The 24,282-nt window shown below is 33.2% G+C and overlaps 3 protein-coding genes across 3 annotated transcripts; all 3 read right to left on the bottom strand.

Annotated features, from left to right (window-relative positions):
• Nucleotides 1-611: 611 nt before the first annotated feature.
• LOC133173651 (uncharacterized) lies at nucleotides 612-7,478 on the bottom strand. Its single transcript, XM_061308638.1, has 7 exons — nucleotides 7,268-7,478; nucleotides 4,059-4,214; nucleotides 3,414-3,475; nucleotides 3,081-3,285; nucleotides 2,755-2,850; nucleotides 1,082-1,177; nucleotides 612-890 (listed from the first exon to the last, which is right to left on the bottom strand). The coding sequence occupies exons 1-7, from the start codon at nucleotides 7,421-7,423 to the stop codon at nucleotides 612-614; spliced, it is 1,050 nt and encodes a 349-aa protein (XP_061164622.1). The 5' UTR covers nucleotides 7,424-7,478.
• A 2,460-nt stretch (nucleotides 7,479-9,938) lies between these two features.
• LOC133173650 (uncharacterized) lies at nucleotides 9,939-12,783 on the bottom strand. Its single transcript, XM_061308637.1, has 7 exons — nucleotides 12,613-12,783; nucleotides 12,367-12,528; nucleotides 11,870-12,006; nucleotides 11,482-11,686; nucleotides 11,011-11,106; nucleotides 10,641-10,736; nucleotides 9,939-10,475 (listed from the first exon to the last, which is right to left on the bottom strand). Exons 1-7 carry the CDS (start codon nucleotides 12,766-12,768, stop codon nucleotides 10,197-10,199), a joined length of 1,131 nt encoding a protein of 376 aa, XP_061164621.1. The 5' UTR covers nucleotides 12,769-12,783; the 3' UTR covers nucleotides 9,939-10,196.
• Nucleotides 12,784-20,172: 7,389 nt separating this feature from the next.
• Nucleotides 20,173-23,953, bottom strand: LOC133173478 (uncharacterized). Its single transcript, XM_061308463.1, has 8 exons — nucleotides 23,944-23,953; nucleotides 23,299-23,558; nucleotides 22,160-22,348; nucleotides 21,614-22,008; nucleotides 21,294-21,495; nucleotides 21,005-21,121; nucleotides 20,736-20,876; nucleotides 20,173-20,559 (listed from the first exon to the last, which is right to left on the bottom strand). Exons 1-8 carry the CDS (start codon nucleotides 23,951-23,953, stop codon nucleotides 20,263-20,265), a joined length of 1,611 nt encoding a protein of 536 aa, XP_061164447.1. The 3' UTR covers nucleotides 20,173-20,262.
• Nucleotides 23,954-24,282: the final 329 nt, after the last annotated feature.

Here is a 24,282-nt window from a genome sequence, read left to right as displayed (position 1 = left end):
TCACTCCTCCATGGCACCTGATCCCACCTCTGATGATTTGGAGGTCCGTGTTTGCTCTGCTTCTATTTTGTATTGTTTAATGGACTTTTGAGCTTGAATACTGTTCGTTATCTCCATATATTTCATCCTTTATAAGAGGCACTGTACTCCAAATCTCTCTCTCTATCTCTCTCTCTCTTTCAAAATTCTACATAATTATTTTCCTTTTATTAATACAATTTTTACATCTTGAAAATGAACAAAAGTGTGTTTTTCGAACGCTCTTCCATATGGAAAATCAACAGACTCTGTAAAAAATTTCCTCTTACTTCTGAAAATGTTTTCATGTAACCCTTTATTTGTAAATTGTAAATCCAAATTTTTTTTATTTGTCATTTACATTTTACGTACACTTGTCAAGTTATGTTGAATAGTTACAATTCACAATTTGTGATAGAACAATTCATAAAATATGAAATTATGATTCACAAATAAAGGTTTACATGTGTAGATTATACAGAATTGGAATTTTGAACCCGTTGGCTTTCCATACTTCCATACATTTATTAAGCAAAACAGATACTAGTAATTACTTGAAACAGAGTATCCTTCATTATATAGGAGATTCCATGTCAAAATGGCTCTACTACACCTTTTGACAACAATGGACCATTCTCATATAAATACAATATAGGCCATACTGTAAAGTGCACAATCTTCCCATGTTTCGAGTGTTCCTTCATATGGTCGTTCATTTTTAAGCCTTCTTCGGGCCACACAAGTTTCATGGGTGGATCCTGAATTGAAAATAACCAGCATATTCGAACACAGCTCTCAACATAGTTCATTATTTCTTTAGATTTATCCCATCCTGTTTCTGCAAATGCACCACCGTGTGTATACCAAAAGATCTGTAAAATGATTTTTTAAAAAAAATGCAAGACTGTGTTTATTCTAAACGATTCGTAAAATCAAAACAAGGAAACATGAGATTGTAATATCTAATACATATTTAAGTAAATTCGACCTTCCTCTGAATACAAATAAATTTGAGGAACAGTATAAAGTCTGTGTGTTTTGTCAAAACCCTCAAAATATTTACCTCCTGAACAGCAGGTACAGCGTATAAGCCCGTCTCTTGTTGTATCTGGTGAACTCTGGGCTGTAGCTTCTGTTCTATATTAGGGCTTACTCTGGCCTAAGAAATATAACAGGGCTTAAAACATATGGTAAGATTATTCAGAAATTACTGTTTTAAAGAGCATGTCATAGAAAAAATTGAAGTTAAGGTTTGCCGTTTCTCTGTTCACTCATATAAAATTCTTCAACGCTAATTATTTCATAATAGAAACCATTATGATTAAAATACACAATTTCTGCATACTGTACATTGTAGGTCACTTAAGTTTTGCGACAGCTTATTTTTGCGAGATTGCAGTTTGGTATTTATCAAGCAAAATATATTTTTCAGGAATTTTGGTTATTGCTCTATATAATCTTTAAAAGTAGAATTATATAGATTTTCGCGAGCAGACGGTCTTGTGTAGTTACGTTCACGCGAATAAAAAGTGTTTTATAGTATCCTGCGGGGAAACTTTGGTCTGACATTGAATTTTCACTAGACAATTTAAGAATACTTTTTTTGCCAGTGAGAGTTATCTCTCTTGCAAGAGGGTCAGTGAGAGTTATCTCTCTTGTTAGAGGGTCAATTAGAGTTATCTCTCTTGTAAGAGGGTTATTTTTTTCGTACAGCCGACTGCTACGCCTTTTTTTTTTTATAATCATGTACATTAATTTACTTCTTGTCGAGAAACATAATTCAAAATGATTATAAAGTATACTACTTATACAGCACGTCGCCCGCGTGGCGCAGTGGTTAGAGCGTCTGCTCTAGAGTCGCGAAGTAAGGAGTTGATCCTTACGTCGCGGGTTCGAATCCCACTGTGGGACGTGGAGACCGGTCCTTCGGATGAGACCGTATAAACCGAGGTCCCGTGTCGCAGTAGGTGCTGGCACGAAAAAGATCCCTCACTGCTCAATGGCCGTAAGTGCCGAGTATAGGACAAAATTTGCAGCTCTCCACCGGCAAGTGGTGGCGTCTCCATATGAGTGAAAAATTCTCCAGAGGGACGTTAAACAACAAACAAACAAACAAACAAAACTTATACAGCATTTTTTTTATGTATAGTACAGTCTGTCCCACGGTTCAAGCGCCACTTCTTTTTGCATTAGATTGCATATCTAAAAATCCAAAAAGTTTCGAGAAAATTATGAGATAAAAAAAATTTCCTTAGGTTTTTGCTTTGATAGGATCCACTTCTGAAACTGGTGTATTTTTAATCATAGCAATAACATTTTATACGGGTGTTTAAGTGTTTAAAAGTTTGACAAAAATGGCCGAAAATAAATGGCCGAAAATTTGGAAAATGCTATTGGTATATCAACGATGATTTTGTGATTTTCTGTTGCTTGCCTTCAGTGACGTAATGAGTTTTCTCAGGTTCGGAATCGATTTGGAGATAATACATTTTCTGATCTTCTGGCCAAAGACAATTTGACAGAATTAACAAAATTCATATTTAAATTTCTAGACATCAAGGAAAAATGCTATCTACTGGTTTGTTTCAGGTTTTAAGCATGCATCGAAACAGAGTAAAATGGTTTGGAAATGATAAAGGTGTAATGATACTCTTGTTCAAGATAAATAAAAAATGAGGCAGAAACGCTCACATATGGAACACATATTAATTTTTACCCACTCTCGGTGTCACTTACATTTGCTATTGCTGGTAATCCTAAGGGGTGAACTAGAGCCTCTGTTATTTTTCCTCTGTGTTTTCTAGCTTCTTCTCGACATAATTCATATGCCATCTGTTAAAACCCTTACCAGTATATATACATGTACTGAATCTTCCTAAAATATGCACTTATATGCAATATCTTTTAATAACATCAATGTTCATGGTGGTTTTAAAACCAAAAATCGGAGCAGATATATACATGTATACATGAACATAAGCATTTATTTCTGTCTTATATTTATGAAAATACCCCTCCCCCTAATATATTTCAAACTCCACTATCTACTTCACATAACTTACTTCTAACATTTTGCTCAATCTCCTAATTATTTCTTCTTCATTTCTTATTTGACCCATGTCTTTTAATGCTTTAAAAGCGCTAGTCCACTCCCTATGGTAGAGATCTTTGAAGTACTCAGCTATTTTTTCTGGCGTATTCAGATCACTAAGATCTATTTTAGTCCGATGGTGGTCTCTTCGTTTCTTGTCATCAACCATGGACAAACTAAAATAGAATGCAGTAATGAAGACGATTCAAGCAAGTAATGTTATGGTCACATGCACGTACCGTATCAGGAATACACTATCATTTTAGAATATTTTCTGCGGAAAAATTTTCTAAGAATTACGTACCTTGATTTGCGATCCTCACTTGTTTCCAAATATTCTGAATTAGTAGATCCTGCAGGTGAATTCTTCATAGGAAAAATTGTACATTCATTTTAATTTTCAAAACACATTTAAAAAAAAAATAAAAGAATTATCAATAGTGTGATACTTCTTTTTATTTGATTCGTTAATACATGTTTTAGTTTCTTATTATTTTTTTTTTTAGAAAAATATATATTCACAAGATGTTTATGTTCTTCTCATTTTGGGACGAGAAATTGCAGGGTTTTTTAATGTATATTTTAGGATCTGTGCATTTAAGGTCTGACGACACGTTGCTCGAGTATCTGATTTGTATCTCTTCGTAATATACAACAAATTTATCGCATGATAATTATCAATGTCTTGTGATTTTTAAACTATTTCTAAAATTTCTAAGTAGATAAATATACCAACAAATTGCGATATTGGCAGTGTCAGTGATTTCAAATAGGATAATATAGTAAATAGCATCTTATGGTATCTTGAACAAATGCCTGGTAATGTAACTTAAATTTTTGTGAGGAAACTTGTTAAAGTAGCAATACTTCAATGACAAAATTTTTGAAAAAGGTTATATTATTGAGGAACGTGTCGTCTGACCTTAAATATACTTTTGCATATACTTACACTGAAGATAAACTCTGGAACAACTGATTGTCTTTGGAGGTAGTTTTGGTATTCTTTCAACAGATTGTGGAATTTTTCCTCGCCGTCTGCCTTGTATTTTAATATTTCTTGTAAATGTCTAGACTGGGCAGCATTCAAAAGCCTCATTATATCTCTCTGTAAATGGGGAAAAAGACTTTAAACTGCACATTATCTGTTATTCTGTAAACATCCTTTTTGAAATTAAAAAAGAATAAAGTAGAACATGCCAATTTGTATTCGATTATTCAATTATAGAATACAAATAACTTTTATTACCGAATACATATGGGAGTCAAATACAAGACAAATTGAAACATTACAGAATACACACAGTGTAATATGCGATGCAGATGTAAATCATGGGCGCTCCCCGTGTAATTCTGTAAATGAAAAATGACAAGTACAATATATATAGGTCTCTTCCTCTATACTATAAAAATCAACTTATTATAGAGGGGTACACCTATATTTATTATACCTCCAATTAGAATGAAAGAATCTGATTGGTTGATGAGAAAACATTAAAATTAGCTTATGACCCGTTTTTGTGTCACATGACCATTAATGACTTGATTTTTGCATGTATATGAGATATTGACCGGTCATTAATATTATTGACCGCTGAACCTGACCTGTGCAGAAAATAAAAATGGCGGAACATATGACCGCTTCGTTTTTTCTTCATGTTTACTGTACCGTTTTTAGATAAAGACTATAACTGTAAGTTATTCTCGAGAAATAAGATACAGACTATAAAATTGTGTACTACGTCACTTCTCATGAGTAATTTGTCGTCTGTTTACAAAAACGATGGCTGGCGAATCGAGGTTTGCAACTCTGACAAGTGAGGAACTACAAGCAATCCTAGAAAACCGCGATAGTTCCAACACAAAACAATGTACAGACTCAGCGAAACGAGTGTTCATTACATACTGCACTGAAAAAGGACTGATTGTGGACAACATACTGCAAAAAACAAAAGGTGAAATTGCTGAAATTCTGATCAACTTTTACGCTGAACTCCGAAGAAAAGATGGTGAATTGTATAGTAGATCTTCCATGATCAGCATCAGGTTTGGTTTGCAGAGATTTTTCCAAAAAAATAAATATGACATTATTAATGACCCAGATTTTCGTCTATCAAACGAAATGTTCAAGGCAGTTTTGACAAACATCAAACGAACTGGAAAGGGAACCACTCAACACAAGGAAATTATCAGCGATGCTGACATGGCAACATTGTATAGTAGCGGCGTCCTAAACGGAAACAGTCCACAGGGATTGCAATATAAAGTTTTTCTTGATGTGATGTTCTACACATGTAGAAGAGGAAGGGAAAATCTGAGAAGCATGAAGAAAACTGATTTTGTTTTGAGGACAGATGGCCAAGGAAGGAGGTATTATCTTAATGTCGCTCAGTATGAAACCAAAAATCACAGAGGAAGTGATGTGAATGACCATGATGCATCTTCAGCAAGAATATATGAAATACCAGGTAATATACTTCTTAAAATACATGTAAAATAAAATTAATGTAAACTTCAGCATTTACTAATATTAGATCATATATTTGTCTATGTGACAATTTTCATGAATTCAACTGATTTACAATTTTTCATATTAATATGTCCATGTAGGTGATGAGAAGTGTCCTGTGTCTAGTCTGGAGAAATACCTCGGAAAGCTGAATCCAAATTTTTGGCAGAGACCGAAGCGCCATATCAACGATTCAGATGCTGTTTGGTATGACAATTCTCCAGTAGGTCATAATACTTTGGGAAATTTTATGAAAACAATATCTATGAAAGCCGAACTCTCAACTCTGTATACAAACCACTGCATACGTGCCACGTGTATTACTAGTTTGGATCAGGGTGGGATAGAAGCTCGACACATCATGTCTGTCAGTGGACATAAGTCCGAAACTTCCATAAAAAGCTATTCAAGATGTGTAAGTGAAACAAAAAAGCAAGAAATGTTTGATGTATTGTCATCTGTGGTTTACCCATCACCAAAGCTAGGGCTAGAAAACCCAGTTGTTCCAACAAATTCTTGTACCAGTACTTCAGAAAGTCAGCTCTTAAATTTGAATAACTGTGAATTTGAGACTGTCAGTACCAAACAATTGCTATCTGAAGTCCTACATGATGAAAATGGTTCAGATTTGTTTGCAAATGTTCCAGAAGAAAAGGAGAATGTTAAAGTTGACCAAACGCCTCAAAACTCTTGTGGCCCATTATTCAAAAATGTCGGTCAAGTGCACATTCACTATTACGTGGGAAAAGAACAACAAAAGTAAAGATACTGTAAAGTTCTTTATTGGACTCTGTAAATCATTTAATGATTCTAAGATGTGTTTTTTCACTTTTCAATTGAACATTCAAATTCAAAGTTATTGCTGCTTAAATCGTTATTTCAGAATATGCATTATTCTGTTGAAATAAAATGTTACATATGTGTTAAAATTGATTATTATTATTGTCGGTATAATAAAACAATTGATCACCCTTCATGAGGTCAGCATGGTGAAATGATGCCCCTTGACCTGACCCACTCGATGACCTGACCTGACCTCGGCCGTTGGCCTCGGTCAGGTCAGGTCACCTCGTGGGTCAGGTCTCGGGTCATCATTTCACCATGTTGACCTCATGAAGGGTGATTAATTGTACAATATATACTGTACTCATCATTCGTCATTTACAGATTTACACTGGGAGCGCCTATGATGTAAATGATAAATAACGAAATATAGAATGCAAATGTACAAACAAATTATTGCAAGTAATCTACAAATATTTGAATTTTTTATCTAATGATTTCAAAAATGAATACAGTAAGGTAAAAATCGATTTAAAAACAACAGAGAGTTGATAAAAATGTTATAAATTTTTATTTTTTAACTTTGGAAAGTAACACATAATTGTTAAAACACCCCCACCCCAGCCATTCAATTACAGCGCACAACAATTGCAGCTTCATTTCTATGGTACATTAGGTTCATCAATCTCGAGATCTGAGCGAAAGAAATAATCTTTGGCATTTTTAAGTGCCTGTTTTTCAAATGATGAGGTCGAATTTTTCTCGAACCTAGCGCAAAGTAGTTAATTTCAAACATGTCAAGTTTTAAATGCATGGTTCTCTGAACAGAATTTATTATAATGGTAGACACACTTCCTCTCTACACTCACCTGTGTGTCGGGAATCAGCATGGGTATAGTCTGGCATATTGCGTTAAGTTCTCGAATGGCTATTTCTACATCTGATGAACTGAAGTCGCTCTCATAATATTTACACTGATGGATTTTGTCGAAAACTTTCTTCAAATACGCGTATTTGTCAGACATCTTTATTTCTCCTCACCTGTAACCTCTTTTTCTATAATAAACGAATAAAGTCTTAACTAAATTGACTTCTATAACACTATAGACTTTGACTGACGTGCAGTGTTTACCTTCAGACAATTCCTATACAAATCCCTGTGTGCGCGATGTTGTTATCAATCTATTAATCAATTACTTTAAATGTTCAAATAGCTGACAATGTAAAACATACAATTAATTGATTATACATCAAATTTATGAAGTAATGTTTGTAAATTAGACATTGATTTTAAACTGAATATTGTACTGTTTTCTTTTTATTCCATATTTTGATACAAACACATTCAATAAGCTGTTAGTACTTACCTACTCTACTATATATTATCTTCTGAAAAAGATCGTGATCTTAACTAAAGAATAACTGACACGGTGGATAACAGGGTCACTGAGGTTATGTGTGTACCTCTATATTTAAAAAAAAAAACCCACTCCAATAAGAATTCCCTCCATCTGGCTTTATTGGAGATTGGCCGTCACCCTACACAGTGTATGGCCCGTAACTCTTGTCAGAATTACTTAACAGTAAAAACAAAAGGTTACCCTAGAATTATTGTATTTTGCAGTACTCAGAAAGCATTCAATAATTCTACAGAAAAAACAATTCAAATTATGTTGTATAATTATTCTATTATAAAGGAACAAAAAAATCTTTTGTTCCATTATGTTTTCCCTGTGTTGGCCTCAGTTCGATCCGAAATATTTCAAAGACCATTCTTTAGTATATATACAATAAGCTACTGCCAAACAAACTGATCTCCTCAACTATCAGAAAGATCATTTTGTCTGTTTAAAGATATAGAGATTGAAAGATTTAAAAATCAATACAGAAATGTAAATGCAAATGTTTGATGCACTCAAAGCAGATTTGGTCCTTATAAAATTAAACCTGTAGAACACTACAGCTTGTAAATTTTAGCAATGTACATGACAAAAATTTATGGAGTTTTATTTGGACCTCTGTTTATTCAATTGTTGTGTCTGCTTGATTTTAAATACTTTGATGTGATAGTTTTCTGAAGGAAGTGCCAAATCAAAGAAAAGTCATATTTTGAATGAAAAAAATCTTAAACTACAATTTGACTGATAATTTTAAAAAATCCCAAGCTTTTTTTATGTTAATGTTCTGTGATTTTATGGGGTTTTTTTCTATTTAAATGGCAACCTTCATTTAGTAAAAAATTTAATGCTTATCATATTACTGATAATTTATAAAAAGTGCAATGACTCTTTAAAATTCAATTTAGACCTATTATATAAATGATGTCTTAAGAAAAACAATCAATATTTTCATGTAGTGTGTAAAATTTGACACTCTTGGAAGGCATTAGTCTATTGCCGCCTTTATAAACTAATATTATAATATATGAGACATTTGTACGAAATATGAAGGAACATGTTAAAGACACGCAAATCATTGCCCCATTCTCCAGAAAAAAGCCCCCTTGTCAGTGAATGAATTGCAGAATATATTCATTGTTTAGAGAATCTTTAATGAATTGGTAGAAACAGTCTTGGACCCCCAGGGTCAGCTGCCAAGTAGGTACATGTAAATCTGTTGCTTCAACACAGATGAATGCAATATTTCCATTCGTATGTCGACTCGATATATCCCAGTGAACTTGAAATAAAGACACCACAGAGTATGCCACATTTGTTTCATATTTAGATATTTTACCGTCTATAGACGATAAAGGCCTATTAACAACTAAATTGTATGACAAGCGAGACTTTAGCTTTTCCATCGTCAACTTTCCTTATTTATGTAGTAATATTCCACTTTCTCCTGCTTATGGTGTTTATGTCTCCCAACTTATTTGCTACTCAAGAGCTTGGCAATGCTCCGAGTACGATCAATTTTTAAAGCGAGGCAGGCTACTCACTGATGAGTTGATGTTACTGGGATTTCAACAACCTCGTAAAAGTCAGTATTTCGTAAATTTTATGGTCGTTATAATGACCTTGTTAGTAAATATAACCTATAATTGGGTCGTATTTTGGCTGACTTGTTTCATTACGATTGTTAGGCCTTTGTTTTTGTACTGATAGTTCCATCTATCTGCTCGATACATAGGGCTCACGGCGGGTGTGACCAGTCAACAGGGGATGCTTACTCCTCTTAAGCACCTGATCCCACCTCTTTAATTTCCAGAGATCCGTGTTTTATGCCCTCTTCACATGTTTGTATTGTTTTTGGATTTTTTGAGATTGATCACTGTTTGTTATCTTTACCTTTTACGTTTTGGGACATGAAAATATTAGTTACAGAGTATAATTCGTATGCTTAGTCTATTCATTGATATTTTTAAGAATGCATAATTTAAATATAATAATAATAATTATGAATGCCTCAGAGATGGCTTAACATTTATTTTTTGTACCTCACGAACTATAGTTTAGGGAAAAATCTTTTTTTTAAAGATAACCAAATATAATTTTAACATACAGATTTAATACATAGAGTAACAAAAATACATGCCGTGGGTGAGTGCCAATATCTATTTCAACAACTAGTATTTCCGTGTTCTTAATTACTGTAACATTATAACACTTTCTTAAAGATTTTCTTGTCACAATTTCAAAGAAGTAAAGTACATTTTTATGACTTTCTGTGTTTCATTTCTAACGTTGACTCCATGCAGAAATAATACATTCAACATAATTATGGATTGCAATAACTCTGTGAAAATTATTTCCTTTGCAAACCAATGAAAGTTATGAATTCGTTTTAATTGATTTATCATACTGGTTGGACAACACCTTTGGACATCAAGGGACCGTTTCTATGTAGATATAATGTTGGCCACACGACATAGCTGATCGTAGTTCCCCGTTTTGTAAATTCGTTGACGTGCTCATCAATTTTACTTTGTTCCTTTGGCCACCACAACTGCATAGGTGGATCTTGAATTGCAAATAGCCAGCAAATTCGTACACAGTTCTTTATGTAAGTCATTATTTCCGGTGATTCATCCCAGTCGTTCATCTTAATTTCCCTTTCATGGTCTTGTTGAAACATCTGAAAATCAGAGATTATATATTTTTTTTTTTAACTTAAAATCATCATAGCACAGAGGGAAATTAAAAAAATTGATTTGTTTACTTATTGTTTTCAAGAAATTAAAAATGAAATTCACTTACTCCAAAGAAATTGAAAATTTAAATATTTTAACATTTGGTATACCTCTTGTATGGCAGGAATGGCGTAGACGCCTGTTTCTCGTTGTATCTGACGGATTTTTGGGCGTAGTTTTTCCTCAACATTAGGTTCTACACTGGCCTACAACAATGAACGAGATAACATAGTAGATACAGAATTCTTTCTGTGATATGGCATCTCGTAACCGTTTTACTACTAATGTTTATATTTCACAGCTTGATAAATCATTCTACATGTAATAAAAGAAACATTCTCACACCTTCAATTTCGAAAGCAAAGGCATAATTTTTAACAAAATAAAATAATGAAATGTTTCTATACATGTAAAAGACAATAAAAATTTAATGAACGTTTAATTCCATTGACTGGATGCTAGAGTTGTATTGCTCATTACATTCAATGTTAGGTGAATTCCCACGGGATATACTAGTGTTTCTCGGATTTTTTCTCTGTGCTTCCTTGCTTCTTCAAGACAAAACTCATAAGCCATCTGTAAAAAAAAATACAATAAATATATAAAAATATTCAGTAGCCAAGTACTTTATTTTAGTGTTTCTCAGAACACAGACGCCTGAAACTTATCAATAAGCTACAAAAAAACTCAAAAATCCTACCCTTTTATATGTAAAAACACTATAGAGGGGTAGAATTTTCTGATCTAAGGTTATATTTGCAACTCAATGATAAAATATCAGGTATCTGTGCTCAGAAATAGAATTGTACTCGTACCCCAATTCGTAATGGTTCTGAATCCTTCAATATTCAATATAATATTTTGAATTCTTTGGTTTAACATTTAATTTTGTGATATCATGATAATTATAATAATATGAATTATTATTATAATATCACACATATGGCTGACCTTTAACATTTTACCAAGTTTCTTTACTATATCTTCTTCGTTTCTAAGCTGCCACTTTTTGTGTAGTACGTCATAAGCACTGGTCCACTCGTTGTCGTATAGTTCCTTGAAGTACTCCGCTAGTTTAGTTGGTCTGTTAATATCACTGAGATCCGCTATAGACGGATTGTTATCCCTCAGCTTCTCCCCAGCAACCTTGCTTAACCTGTTCATGTAATTGTTATACTAACAGATATATGTTTTTAAAAATTGGCAATGTACTTACATGTATACAGATTTTTTATTTATTATTTACTAGCACTACATCAAGTGAAAACGGATCAAGACAGACAGGTAGACGTCAACATTTTTTTTTCAAATCGCCTGTTTTTCAAATTTTATTTCATACCTGTTTTTAAGTTCGTTAATTTCTATGTCTTTCCGAGCCATTTCGTTACTAGTTTTTGAAGCCGTTGATTTTGCAGATCCTTTATATTCCGGATTTGGTCTGGCTTCAGAGGATTTTGCACTCCCTTTCTGTGAGCTCTGTGTATACAAGTAGAGTATAGAAACTCAGGTATTGTACAATATATTCATACCCGACACAATCCTAAAATAATATGTATGATCAACATTGTATATTTGTACATTGAGTTACTAGTGCATTAATAAGTTAGATGTTTGTTGTTAAATTACTACTTTGTTACAAATGCATGAATTTGAGCGATATTTAATTAATATCTCTTGATATTATTTTTCTTTTTCTTTAAATATTATTATGACAATAACAATTTGTTTAGTTTTTATTATACAATTATGGACTCTTTTGGTGATGAGTACGGTTTGATATTCACCAGAAAAATATGAATATTGATTTATTGACCGTGACGAACTTATTTTACATACATGCACACGTTCATCTGAGGTTTTGACTCTTGGTTCCAAAGACTTTTCAAACTCTGATAAAACCGTTAAATATCTAGGCATGATTTCATGTTGCTTCTTAAATCTAATCAATTCTTGTGGCTTTCTGGATTCTGCCAAATCAAGGAATTTGAGTAAATCTACCTGAAACAGAACATAAAGGAATATCTTGTGAGCACGTGTAAAAAGTGATAACATGTACGAGTACTACATATATTTTATTCTTACCTGGATATAGGCAGGTATAGACGACAGTGAATGGCATATAGCCGCCAGTTCTCGCTTTGCGTACTCTACATCAGAATCACTGAAATCGCTTGCGTAATAACTTCTGTTTTCTATGCAATCCACAACTTTCTTCAAATGGCGATATTTATCCTCCATCCTTTCTCATTCAGAAACAAAAAAAAAACAACAACAAAAAACAAAAAAAACAAACAAACAAACAAAAATCAGACAAAGTGAAACAGAAAGATGTCACTTGTCGCCATTAAATACTGAATATTTTTCCAATTTTTTTTACTCTGAACTTAGGTTGTTGTTGTTTTTTTATGTGCTGCTATTTAAATCAATAGATATTCATCTTCAATTGCTATCCTCTGTTATTCCCGCATCTAGAACAATATACGGAATATCAGTTTAAGATAGATATCTGTATTGATTTATGAAGACATAAAGTTTTGTTTATCACCCGAATCAAACTTTAACGTGTTTAAAAACCAAATGCTTGTAGGTACTGGGAATGGGTAGTCTTCAAGCCGAAGGCCATTATCTTTACAACATGCCTTTTTTAATTCATAAAATATTCACTGTATAAATGCATTTAATACATAACAAAGTTTCAAACTTCTATGATATATGCATTTTAATTCATCATTTGTTATATTAATGTTAACTAGGTTAAGCTTCTTTTACAGACTTACCTGTGGTCAGAATCTACTTCCTGTTTCGGTTTCACGAAATTTTCATGACAACGGCAAACAAAAACCAAGAGGCTCTGTAAGGGGGCTTATCCATAAATAAGATACAAGTGTTATTCATTTATTAATCTATTTTTTGAAGGTTATAAATACACGTACTATATATATAAAATTATATATCATGGACTGAACTTGAAGATAAAAAAAAAAAAAAAAAAAAAAAAAAAAAAAAAAAAACAACTTGCATCTAAACTTGTATCTATAGTTTCGAAGTATATATATAATATGATACATGTACATATTAACTATGCTTCACATGTAACTATACATTTTATTTCAATTCCCATCGACAATATAATCTGAGAACGTATAGATGACGTTACAGCTTTATACTTCGTATGACTGACGAATCACAATATTAATTAGTAATTAAATTACCCCCTTTTTTCCCTCTATATGTAACTAAAAATGATATTAATTCCTTGTTACATTATATAAAAGTTACAATCATCACAAAATAATGTTACGATTTATACGTACATGATAAATTATCTAAATTCTTTATGAATTGCTTTAAAAATACTAGCATCTATTTGTGTATACAAAATAGATGCCTTTATTTTACGAGAAAAGTATATTTGCAGGGACCTATATACTAGTATATATGTCCCTTGTACGTTGGCTTTTAAGAGTCGGGCTTGGATGACACAGCAAGTGTTGTCTATATAAAGGGTCGGGTTTGTTCTTCACATTCCTTTCTGCTGAACATTTCAAAGGTAAAGACGCATATCAAATGCTTGCAAAGAATACATCTAATTTTTGCTTTGTTATTTTAAAAAATCGTATAATTTTCCATTTATGAATTGTTTTTCAACCATTTTAAAGCTTTTATTACTGTTGATGTTTATTAAATAAGGCGGATGATGTTGGATTCAAATTTTTACGAAGCAGACGACGCACACGCGGTTATGCCAAAAAATAATTAATTTACCTTTGTATTGTTATTAAATGATCAAATATTGGTTATCAACATTAATTATTGTCTTTTTGTTTCATACTGCGTCGAAATCGGAAAATGCAAACCCAGAATAGGGGAACAACAATATGGAAACTCGGTCGGACCTTTTTGTGGACACAGTGAGGATGGGCCCCAATATAAGTCAAAGAAAAGAATCGCAAATAGTCTGTGTAACAGTTGGAAAACCAGACATTGAATATATGTATCATCACAATCCAATACATCAGATACATCCACCACCTTTGAAATACATGAATCAGTTGAATGTGTACATGTATCGTGATTAATCTTTGCCATTGTAGAATGAGACCAAAATATAAGCAATAGACTGCTTATACAGTGTATAGATATTGCTTCTAAAAAAATCATTGCTTAAAGTGTTACCTTTCAAGCTTATGGTGTAGAATTTATTTCTGTTTTTTTCTAAAGAAAGGGGGGGGGGGCTTACAAAAAAAAAAAAAACAAAAAAAAACTAAAAAAAAAAAAAAAAACTATTAAGTTTCAAACAAAAGTACCAGAAAGTCAAGTTGAAAACAAAATATATTTAGATATAACTAACCAGTTAATCCTACAAAATTATGTCACAATAAAATAATCTTTCAAAATACATTCAAATCATATTATAATTTTACCATAGAATTCTCTCTAAATAAGGACAAAAGACTTGCAGTTGCCTGGAATTGTTCAAAACTAAGGTCAAAATAATTCAATAGATTTTGCGTAGATGCTATTGTTAGGTGCACATTGTACAGCAGCCTTAACTTTGCCATATGTCCGGTTATATTAGTAGAATGTTCTGGACCTATTATATATTTATATTAGCTGGTTTCTATTTGTGAGAGGATTAAATTTAGTTTTTGTATAAATTCAGGTTCTAAGTAATATAACCGATACAATGTTCTGTGTCATTGTAAAAGTAGAACTTTGTGAATATTTCAAATCCAACTATTAGGCACTACTCACAACAGGGCTCAGACTAAACAATCTTTAGTATGTGATGTATTTAAATAAAAGGGAGAATCAAACCACCTATCTTGCCCAGAGAAGAGTATTGTTATATTTATTTAAATGCTCCAGGGCTTTCCTGGATTTCAGTGCTTTGTATTCATGAAATTTTAGACTAATGTTGTGAAAATTTAGGAGGCTCTGATATATAGGTAAGTCATAAGATCAGTTGCATATCAGTAGTTATTACAGATTTACACAGCTTCCAGCTCAATATATATGACTTGAAACAGGGGGATCTTAATTGTGTGGGGTCTGGGAGCAGTAAACCCCTAGAAAGGGCCTTTCTCAAATCTCGTATCTTTAGGTGCTCTCGTTGAGGATTCTATTTGCTAGCTATTAAATTGGAAAAAATGATCTTGTAATACAAAAAGTGGGGGGGGGGGATTTATCATTGTTTAACCACATAATTTATCAATCTCATTGATAAAGTTTGAATGAAAAGGAAAATACAAAATATTTTTAGATAAACATCCATTTTCTATTACTGGAATTAGGATATCTTTATGATCCTGTAGAGTGCAAATGAAATGTTGGAAATTGCAACATCTTGTACAAGAATTTTTTTGTGATCACTTATTTATGAATACATGTACATGTATACCTTAATGACCAATTATTAAATCAAAAAAGTCAATACAGTCAAACCTCATTGTCTTGAACTTATGGGACAAGAAATAACTTTCAATTGAGATATCGGATATTTGAGATGTCAAGGGTAAAATGCTCAAGGAGTAGGTGTCAATCTGGAGTAACCATGTAATTTAAGATTTCAGTCTTCCAAATACCAGTTAAAATTACAATTACTTCTGTAAAGCAATTAAAACTTATAGAACATTCATCCGATTGTATGTTGCAAAATGAATATATGGCTTTATTTTAATTATATTTAGTTGTCTTTAGACATCAGAAGTGACCCAAAGAAAGACTTTGTCAAGTACATGTACCTTAAATTCTTAATAATGTAGCAATTATTTCTCATAAGTCCTAGAAGGATGCTTAAATTTTGTAATCTTATAGAGATAATGCTGATTGTTTGACTTCGGGCATTGGGCTTACATTTTAAGGTGTTTGGATCTGAAAACTCCTTGCAAGTTGCTTATATTTTGTAATTTTGTACATGTATATAATGCTGATTCTAAGACTTCAGGGTGTGCATTTGGTTTACATTTTTAATGAGTTTGGTTTTGTTTTTAATCAGAACACCAGAAAAATATAATTTCCTTTTTTGGATCAAGTCCATATTGATAGTAGTACTAGTTATATTCAGGCTCATTGCATATGAAAATATATCTCCAATTGGTGTCATTAATAATCAAACATCTATACCTAAAAGAATTTTATACTTTGCTATGCATTTTGTACTACACTGGAACAATATGGTCATGCAGAGCTGTATAGAGTTCTGATGCGCATACATGTGTCACAGGCATTAATAATGTTTATTGAAAGACTCTTTATCAGAGGTAAAGGAATTAGCACATAAATAAAGATTAGTTGAGTATACTAGTATGACAAGCATCTGTAATGAAATTGCAGCCTAAAAATCACAGGTTCAAATTGGCACCGTCAAAGTGCAAGATATCTTCATTGCAGCTAAACTGGTTATTGGTAAGTATAAATTTGAATAAACTTGTTACATGTATCAGGTAATGTATCTTTTTCTAGGAATATCATTAAGACCAGCATATGTTTTCAAAATATCATTATAATTGACAGTTCTACAACCATTGGTAACCATCACTAAGTAGTGTGATCTATTCTTATAATTGTGTAATCCACATTTGTGTTGGGAATCTCCCAAGAAACTACATATTTGGGTATCAATAGGATTATAGTAAGATTCAACCTTGAAAATGGGAGTTTTTGAAATGTAATTAAGGATTTCAAATAGCTCTGCTTAAATTTGCTAATTAGAGAGTGAATGTCTCACCTTCGGTGACATGAAACTTGGTTCATCAAATAGCAGCATATACATTGGCTTTCCTAGCAATTTTCATGGATCGAGAATTATGCTATATGTAATGATAATGAATGAAACTCCCCCTATTTGGTTATAAATCTCCAGATATTTGTTTTTGATGAATTACAACCTATATATAAAACTTGCCTTGGCTAATGGACAATTCAAAACAAAATTAACAAGCAATGGTAAACTTCATGTAAATGCATTGCAAGGTGGCATATACATTTGTGAGGCAGGATAGTAGGGAAGTTTCTTTCTACAAGACCAAAGCTTTATTAGGCATTGAGGGAATAGGTGAGATACATGACATTATATATATATATATGATATCATATCACAATATCAAGTCTCGTTTAAAGTCATCATTTCGTAAGTTCTATGGTCGATACAATGACCTTGTCAGCAAAAAAAAAATCTATCACTAAGTCAAATGCTGACTGATGTTTTTCATACTTCCTGGTAGTTGTTAGACCATTTATATTATTTACACACTGAATTATCGACAGATTTTTCTGTTATTTCCCTGTCATGATAAGGACACAGCAGGTGTGACCGGTCGGCAGAGGATGCTCACTCCTCCAGGGCACCTGATCCCACCTCTATGTTTCAGAGGTTTCAGAGATGTTTGCTCTGCTCCACATATTTCATTGGCAAGTTTTGATTACTTAATGTGTTATAGCACCTTTCTTAATAGAGGGAAATTCAAAATTAATTCCAAGTCTGCTGAAGGATGAACACATCCATACATCAAGATGTGTGCAAGTACCCATTGGGGAGGGGGGTCTTGGGCAGTATTGGTCGTGGAACAGTTGACTTGTTTTGCTTCCCCCAATGTGTGGGGTGACTGCAATCTGTGCCAGCTTGCAGCCATGTGGCGTCTGCGCACACCAAGTCAACTGATAACTGAATATTTGTGTGAAACTTGTACTGAACTGTCACCTTGTTGATATGCTAATGCTAGTGTAAACTAAGCTAATAAGCTTACTCTTGGTGACAGTGATATATACTTTAGAGCTGTAATATATAGTACAAGTTTGAAATATGAAAAAGTTTGATATGTGAAGTTTGAGATGTTTGATCTATGAAGTTTGAGATATTTGATATATATTATGTACAAGATTTCATATGTGAAGTTGATATGATTGATATTTGAAGTTTGAGATATGACTTTGATTTTGAACAGTTTGTATGTTGATTTTGAACAGTTTGTATGTGTGCTGACCCTCCGCGTTAAACCCGGGACGGTTGGAATTTGAAACACATGGTGTTTGAATTTGGTGGGATTGCCCACTTGAAATGGCATCCCACAATGTTTGTATTTTCTTGTGCCACGGCCAATACTCGCCACAATAAATAAGTATAAATTCTATACTGAGTTTTGTGTTATTTTCTCTGTATAAATAATGCATTTTATTTTATGGGTTGTATTCAAGCATTTTTTTTAAAAATTAACACCATCAAAAGCTAAGGAAACGGCGTCATATTAGGATGAAATTGTATCATTTTGAAGCACCATATCAACCAAAATATCAGCACCAACTCCAAGTCAATTTATTCTCTCATACCATCTAGTGATACATGAGGTTCTATGTACAATATACTAGTAAACAAAGACAGCATACAAGTGAGAATGGCGATATAATTCAAGTGTTCTTTAAATAAAAGTAAACGATGAAATTTAATTATGATATTGTCCTCTAAATTTTTTTTTCAATTTAAATATGCATATGATCATAGTCATGTTGAATATTTTATTTGCTAAGATAAAGTATATCAGGAAAGACAATATTAAGAAAATAACTGCTCACAAACGCTAAAAAAAATTATTGTACGTATTTTATAGCTAGTCTGTTGTGGCGCTCTAGGGTGATGCTATTCTATTATAATTAGGAGGTAACATTTACCAGATATATCATTTGTAGTTAAAGTGTTTATTAGAATTATTTATATTTTAAGTTGTACTAATCTATTAACGGTTCATATCTAGCCATGTACATCAGTTTACCGTCATATTGGTGATTTTGTTACTTACATCCGTCCTGTCATTGATATAGCACATTCTTATTTTCGTATTGTTTTTTGCTTTATTTCACTAAGTAATGATAAAAATCACATTTCACCATTATTAAAGATTATCATACAAACACTAGATTTACAAATTATACATATCTTAATCTTTTTATTCACAAAGAATTAAAACATAGTACATGTAAAAAAAGAATAACTTCATTAAAACAGACCATTACATGGTTTATACACAATTCATAACAGATTATTATAACAGATATGTACCAAAATAAAACAACCTTTATATTTTTATTTGTATTAAACTGTGATCACAATTCATGAACCCGCATACGTAAGCAACATTGTGATGAAAAATTTGGTCTCGATCACTACCATACTCAGCCCCGTAGGAATGAGGGTGAGGGAGGGGCATATGCTTGTAGGGCATATTTTACGATATATTTATTGTCTATTAAGTATGGTCCTTACCCTTCCATTAGAGGTAGAAAAAGTATCACAGATAATATAAAGGAGCATCTCAAACTCCAAAATAGACATAGATAATATTTATAAAGAAACATCTCAAACTCCAAAATAGTCTTTTGGCACAAAAAAACTCACGTGAAAAATTTGTACAAAACCAAGTGCATTGTAGATATTTGTGAGATCTCAAAGCTTAAGTGTATGATAATTCCAAAAAATATACGATTTTCTGTAACATGCGATACAGAAAATTTGAATAATCTGTACATCACTGTTTCTGCGCATGTCTTACAGCTTTACATCTTCTGTACATTGGTCTACATTTAAATGTATGAAGAATGCAAGCAAATCACACAACAGAGACAAGCTTTTTTTTTATTCGACCGAAAGTAAATTTCTGAGATAAATTAAAAAAAAAGATTCGTTTTTCTGATATGTTTTGTATTCACGAAGATATTCAGAATTTAAAACAAAAATATTCAAACTTTCCTTTCAAATGGATAAACGTATCCTTTGCTAACAATTGGCCCTCTGCTGTGTAAGAACAAAACAGGCCATACTGATACTTTAACAACACTACCGTTAGTTTTATATAATTTATAATAGTCTTTATTTATTGCCTCCCCCTCTGTGGCCCACGTGATCACCATAGGCGGATCCTGTATGCACATTAACCACGTGACCTCTATACAGACGTCAATGTAAGCTAGAATTGGTTTTGGTAACTGGCGTGGCTCCAGCTGGAAGTTTTTTCTCAGCATTTGTTTTTTGAAGACCTGCAGCAAAATTTTATGTTACATTTACATGCATACTCTGATTGTACTATCAATGGAGTTTATCAATTTATATGTAGCTTGTTAAGAAATAATAATGGACGATTGCTCGGTTAAACTAAAAGCGAATTTCTCTAAATGTTATCAGATTAGTTTAAATTTACGGACAATAAAGTTACCTCTTGTAACTCTGGAACAGACTTCAGACCTGCTGCTTTTCTGAATTCCTTAGAATGTCTGTTACAAACTGATCGCAGCACTTTTCCTTGGCTTTCGTCAAGACGCACATCCACTGAACCAACTGACGACGTAAGATTGGTCTAAAATATAGTACTCCAGATATTAAACAATTTTCAGTCAAATGGTATTCCTTGAGTGAAAAAAAAATGATGCACTGTTCTTAAAATTGAAAATACCTTGCTGTTTAGAAGTAAGATGCAATGCTTACTGAATTGGACATGGAATTTCCATGGAAAGACGCCGGATGTAGAATGTGTCTCTCCATTGATAGCGACAAGTCGGACAGTTGAGTCTCTGAGGCCTTTTTGCAGAAGTCATACGCATACTGAAAGTATTTATATCTCTAAATGATTTTCTATTTAAAATTTATCTAAAATTTTCGAGAAATTTGAGTAATAGGCATTATTCAAGACATTTAAATTGAATATATAATCGCAATATTTGCTTTTCGGTCCTCATTGTACGCATTAAGTGGTTTAGTTCGTTATATTACCTACCCTAAGTATTCTCAGAAGAACCCGTAGACACTCCTCCTCTGTGTACCTGAGCTGAGTCTGGAAGGCATCATAGGCATCCGACCACTCCTCGTCATACAGACTTCCGAACTTCTCCCCAATCTTTGTTGGTCTGTTCTTGTCGCTCAAGTCAGCCATGTTTGGGTTACCTGCCAGCAGCTGTTTGCTAGCAAAACTACTTAATCTGTAAAACATGCACTCTTTTCTAGTAATCAAATTTATCATTATGGAGAAAACGGCCCTCCAACATCTACACTACAGGTTTTATGTCAGATCATGAATTTAAGCACTGTTACTCTTACCTGGTTGTGAGTTCCTCTATTTGCATCTCTTGCTGTTTAATTTTTTTGTGTAGACGATCGTACTCCTCTTTGGAGATAAAGATTGACCCGGACCGATGCTGACTTTTGTAAGCCTGAGAAGAGGGAGGTCTGGAAGCAGAGGTGATGCTTCTGTTTACATAGTTATCTTTACTTGATCCTTTAGTAATGCTGTTACTGAAATCCGGTTTGTTCGCTGAAGTATTGACGGCCTTGTATAGTGGTTTAGTTATGAAGTATTCTTGATGCACGGCTTTCATTGGTCCTCCTTTATTTGGAGCGTGATGGTTTGGAGTCGGTGTTTGTGGTTTACGTTTTACAAGAAGGGATCCACTCAGATTTTGTCTTATTTGTGGTTCTCTTGGGGAGCCATCGGCCTAAAGTTTTATTCAAAATAAAGAAAATATGTGCATTAAAAGATCAGTATGAAAATGTCTCAAACTTGTACTGAATATACAAACATTTACTATCACTTTTAGTTTTCATGTATATCAGTCATGTTATTTTGTATAGGATTTGATAACTCACAGACTGCTGAATTATTTCTTCATAAGCTCTTGCAGATCGCTGTAAAGCATTCAGTTCTCTCAGAGCATCATTAGAAAGATTCTTGACAGGAGTTTCCATTGATTTTTGTATGATATGAAACAGCTGGGGTCCCCACATTTGGTCTATGTGATAAGACGCTTTTGGCTGAGATTCGGATGTTTTCTGAAACTATATGTTATCTGTATCAACTGTTGTTACATGTAAGCCACTAGCATCCAAGATTAAAGGAAAGTTATTCAGGGTCAAGTATTAGTATATACATGTACCACTCAGTTTGCATCTCTTAACGTTGAGAATTGCATTTTTTTCGTGTCGAGATTTAATATTTATTACTAGTTATATGGTTCTGTCAATTTGTTTAAACTTACAGAATAGGCACGTCCTTCTCAAATGAGTATATATGACTATTGAAAACAAGGCTTGTAGTCAAGCCAATTAAAAAGTGTCTGAGAGAAACGAACGACAACTCTGCAAGGGAGATTAATGCAGCATCCGAAGCATGGTAGCGCACATTCATGCAAATTTTGTCCATGTAGAGCTTATAGCTATTTGGACACAGACTTGCCCTAAAATTATTACATGTAACCTGGTCAATCATGCGGTATAAATGTTGATCAGATCCAGAGTCCGAAGCACTATAGTGTACTTCGCTGGATGCATCATAAAGTCAAATTTGCTCACAATACAACTTATAGTTACTTTGGAATGGATCTCATTCGTAAAATTTGGTCATTCATCCGGAAAATGTAGACCAATATATCTGAAAGTTTGGTAGTGTGCATCCCTTGATGCATTATCTAAGCTTATGTTGCGGCTTAAGATTACTATGAAATGGACCTTCAATTTCATCTGGAAAATGTAGGTCAGATCCAGCACTCGAAAAAAGGTCTGCTATTATGCGTCCCTAGGCGCTTCATTCAAGTCAGTCTGGTCTGCGTAGGAAATTAATTTATTCTGGAATTAAAACTTTAACCGAGACGCCGACGGCGGGGATACAGCTCCGTTGAAGTGAGCTAATTATTGAGCACTGAAATTTTAAATGAATTGCTCCTGATTTTAATTTAATTTGTTCATGTCGGAATTGCAAATGTATCATTTTCACTTGAAAATATACCAACTCTTTTTGGATCTAATTGTTTAAGTTTCTTTTCCAATGCCATCAGTTCTGTATATTCCATTTTGGCCATCATAATCACGCTCTGCTCGACATGCTGTCCCATTCTACTCAGCAGTTTTTCTAGGTTAGTCCTGTAATGTTCCTCCAGTCCTGGGGGCTTGATGTCCACTGTTCCTTGACCGTATACTTTCTCGAGGGATCCATGTTTTGGTTGCTTAATTATGCGACCAAATGATGACCTCACAACTAAATTGTTGAAGATAATAAGAATATGTCAAAATAAATATAGTAAGATAATAAAACGTACAGGCGAGACCATTGAACGTACGCGCTAGATACCCAGGTTGAGATGCGAATTTGAGTGAATTTAAACTTGTTTTCAGAAGAACCATATGGCAAGAGTATACATTTTAAGTTACATTATCTAAAGGAAAATCCACCCATGCGACGAATCAAATGGTTGTTTTCTATGATAATTCAATTATACAAGGTCAGGTTCTAGAGATAGAATTGTGTATGATACATGTACATCGTATCCAAAGCTTACAATCTTTGCTCAATATTCAGAGATCGCAAGCTAAAAGAGTGAATTCAATTACGCGACAGTTTACGTTAGTGATTTGATTCTACTTTCGGTTTCACTTACCTTCAGCCATTTTGGTAGAAAGATGGAAAATGAACGCTAAAAGACTCAGCCTAAGTGGTTGTCTTTTTTATGAAAAAAATTATCTAGTTTAGTAAAAAAAAAAAATGTAAAAATCCAGGTTTAAATCAAAATTGACTATTCTTCTTTTTAATTCTACAGGTAGTTAGACCTGTTAAATGTCCATTAGCTTCGATAAACAATAGGAAATCAATACATGAGGTTCTATACGGGGTTGACTCAAAAGACGATTTGTAATCTCATACACCGTGGGTGTTTTGAAGGAGGAAAATTAAACGGTAAGAAAGGTAACTCGATCGATCTAACGTACTTAATTAACTT

Source organism: Saccostrea echinata, unplaced genomic scaffold (genome assembly GCF_033153115.1).
Source record: "Saccostrea echinata isolate AGI-Se365-2 ecotype Australia unplaced genomic scaffold, CSIRO_AGI_Sech_v1 ptg000056l, whole genome shotgun sequence".
Taxonomy (NCBI): domain Eukaryota; kingdom Metazoa; phylum Mollusca; class Bivalvia; order Ostreida; family Ostreidae; genus Saccostrea; species Saccostrea echinata.
This window is presented reverse-complemented; position numbering and strand designations above follow the sequence as displayed.

Coding starts and splice junctions, on each gene's coding strand:
- LOC133173651 (XM_061308638.1), bottom strand. CDS start 7,423: ATGTCTGACAAATACGCGTATTTGAAGAAAGTTTTCGACAAAATCCAT. Junction 4,215..7,267: donor TGCTGATTCCCGACACACAG/GTGAGTGTAGAG, acceptor CCCCATTTACAG/AGAGATATAATGAGGCTTTT. Junction 1,178..2,754: donor GATTACCAGCAATAGCAAAT/GTAAGTGACACC, acceptor TATATTTCTTAG/GCCAGAGTAAGCCCTAATAT.
- LOC133173650 (XM_061308637.1), bottom strand. CDS start 12,768: ATGGAGGATAAATATCGCCATTTGAAGAAAGTTGTGGATTGCATAGAA. Junction 12,529..12,612: donor CTATACCTGCCTATATCCAG/GTAAGAATAAAA, acceptor GTTCTGTTTCAG/GTAGATTTACTCAAATTCCT. Junction 10,476..10,640: donor CCATTCCTGCCATACAAGAG/GTATACCAAATG, acceptor TCTGATTTTCAG/ATGTTTCAACAAGACCATGA.
- LOC133173478 (XM_061308463.1), bottom strand. Junction 22,349..23,298: donor AACAATTAGATCCAAAAAGA/GTTGGTATATTT, acceptor GATAACATATAG/TTTCAGAAAACATCCGAATC. Junction 20,560..20,735: donor CTGTTCCAGAGTTACAAGAG/GTAACTTTATTG, acceptor ATTTTGCTGCAG/GTCTTCAAAAAACAAATGCT.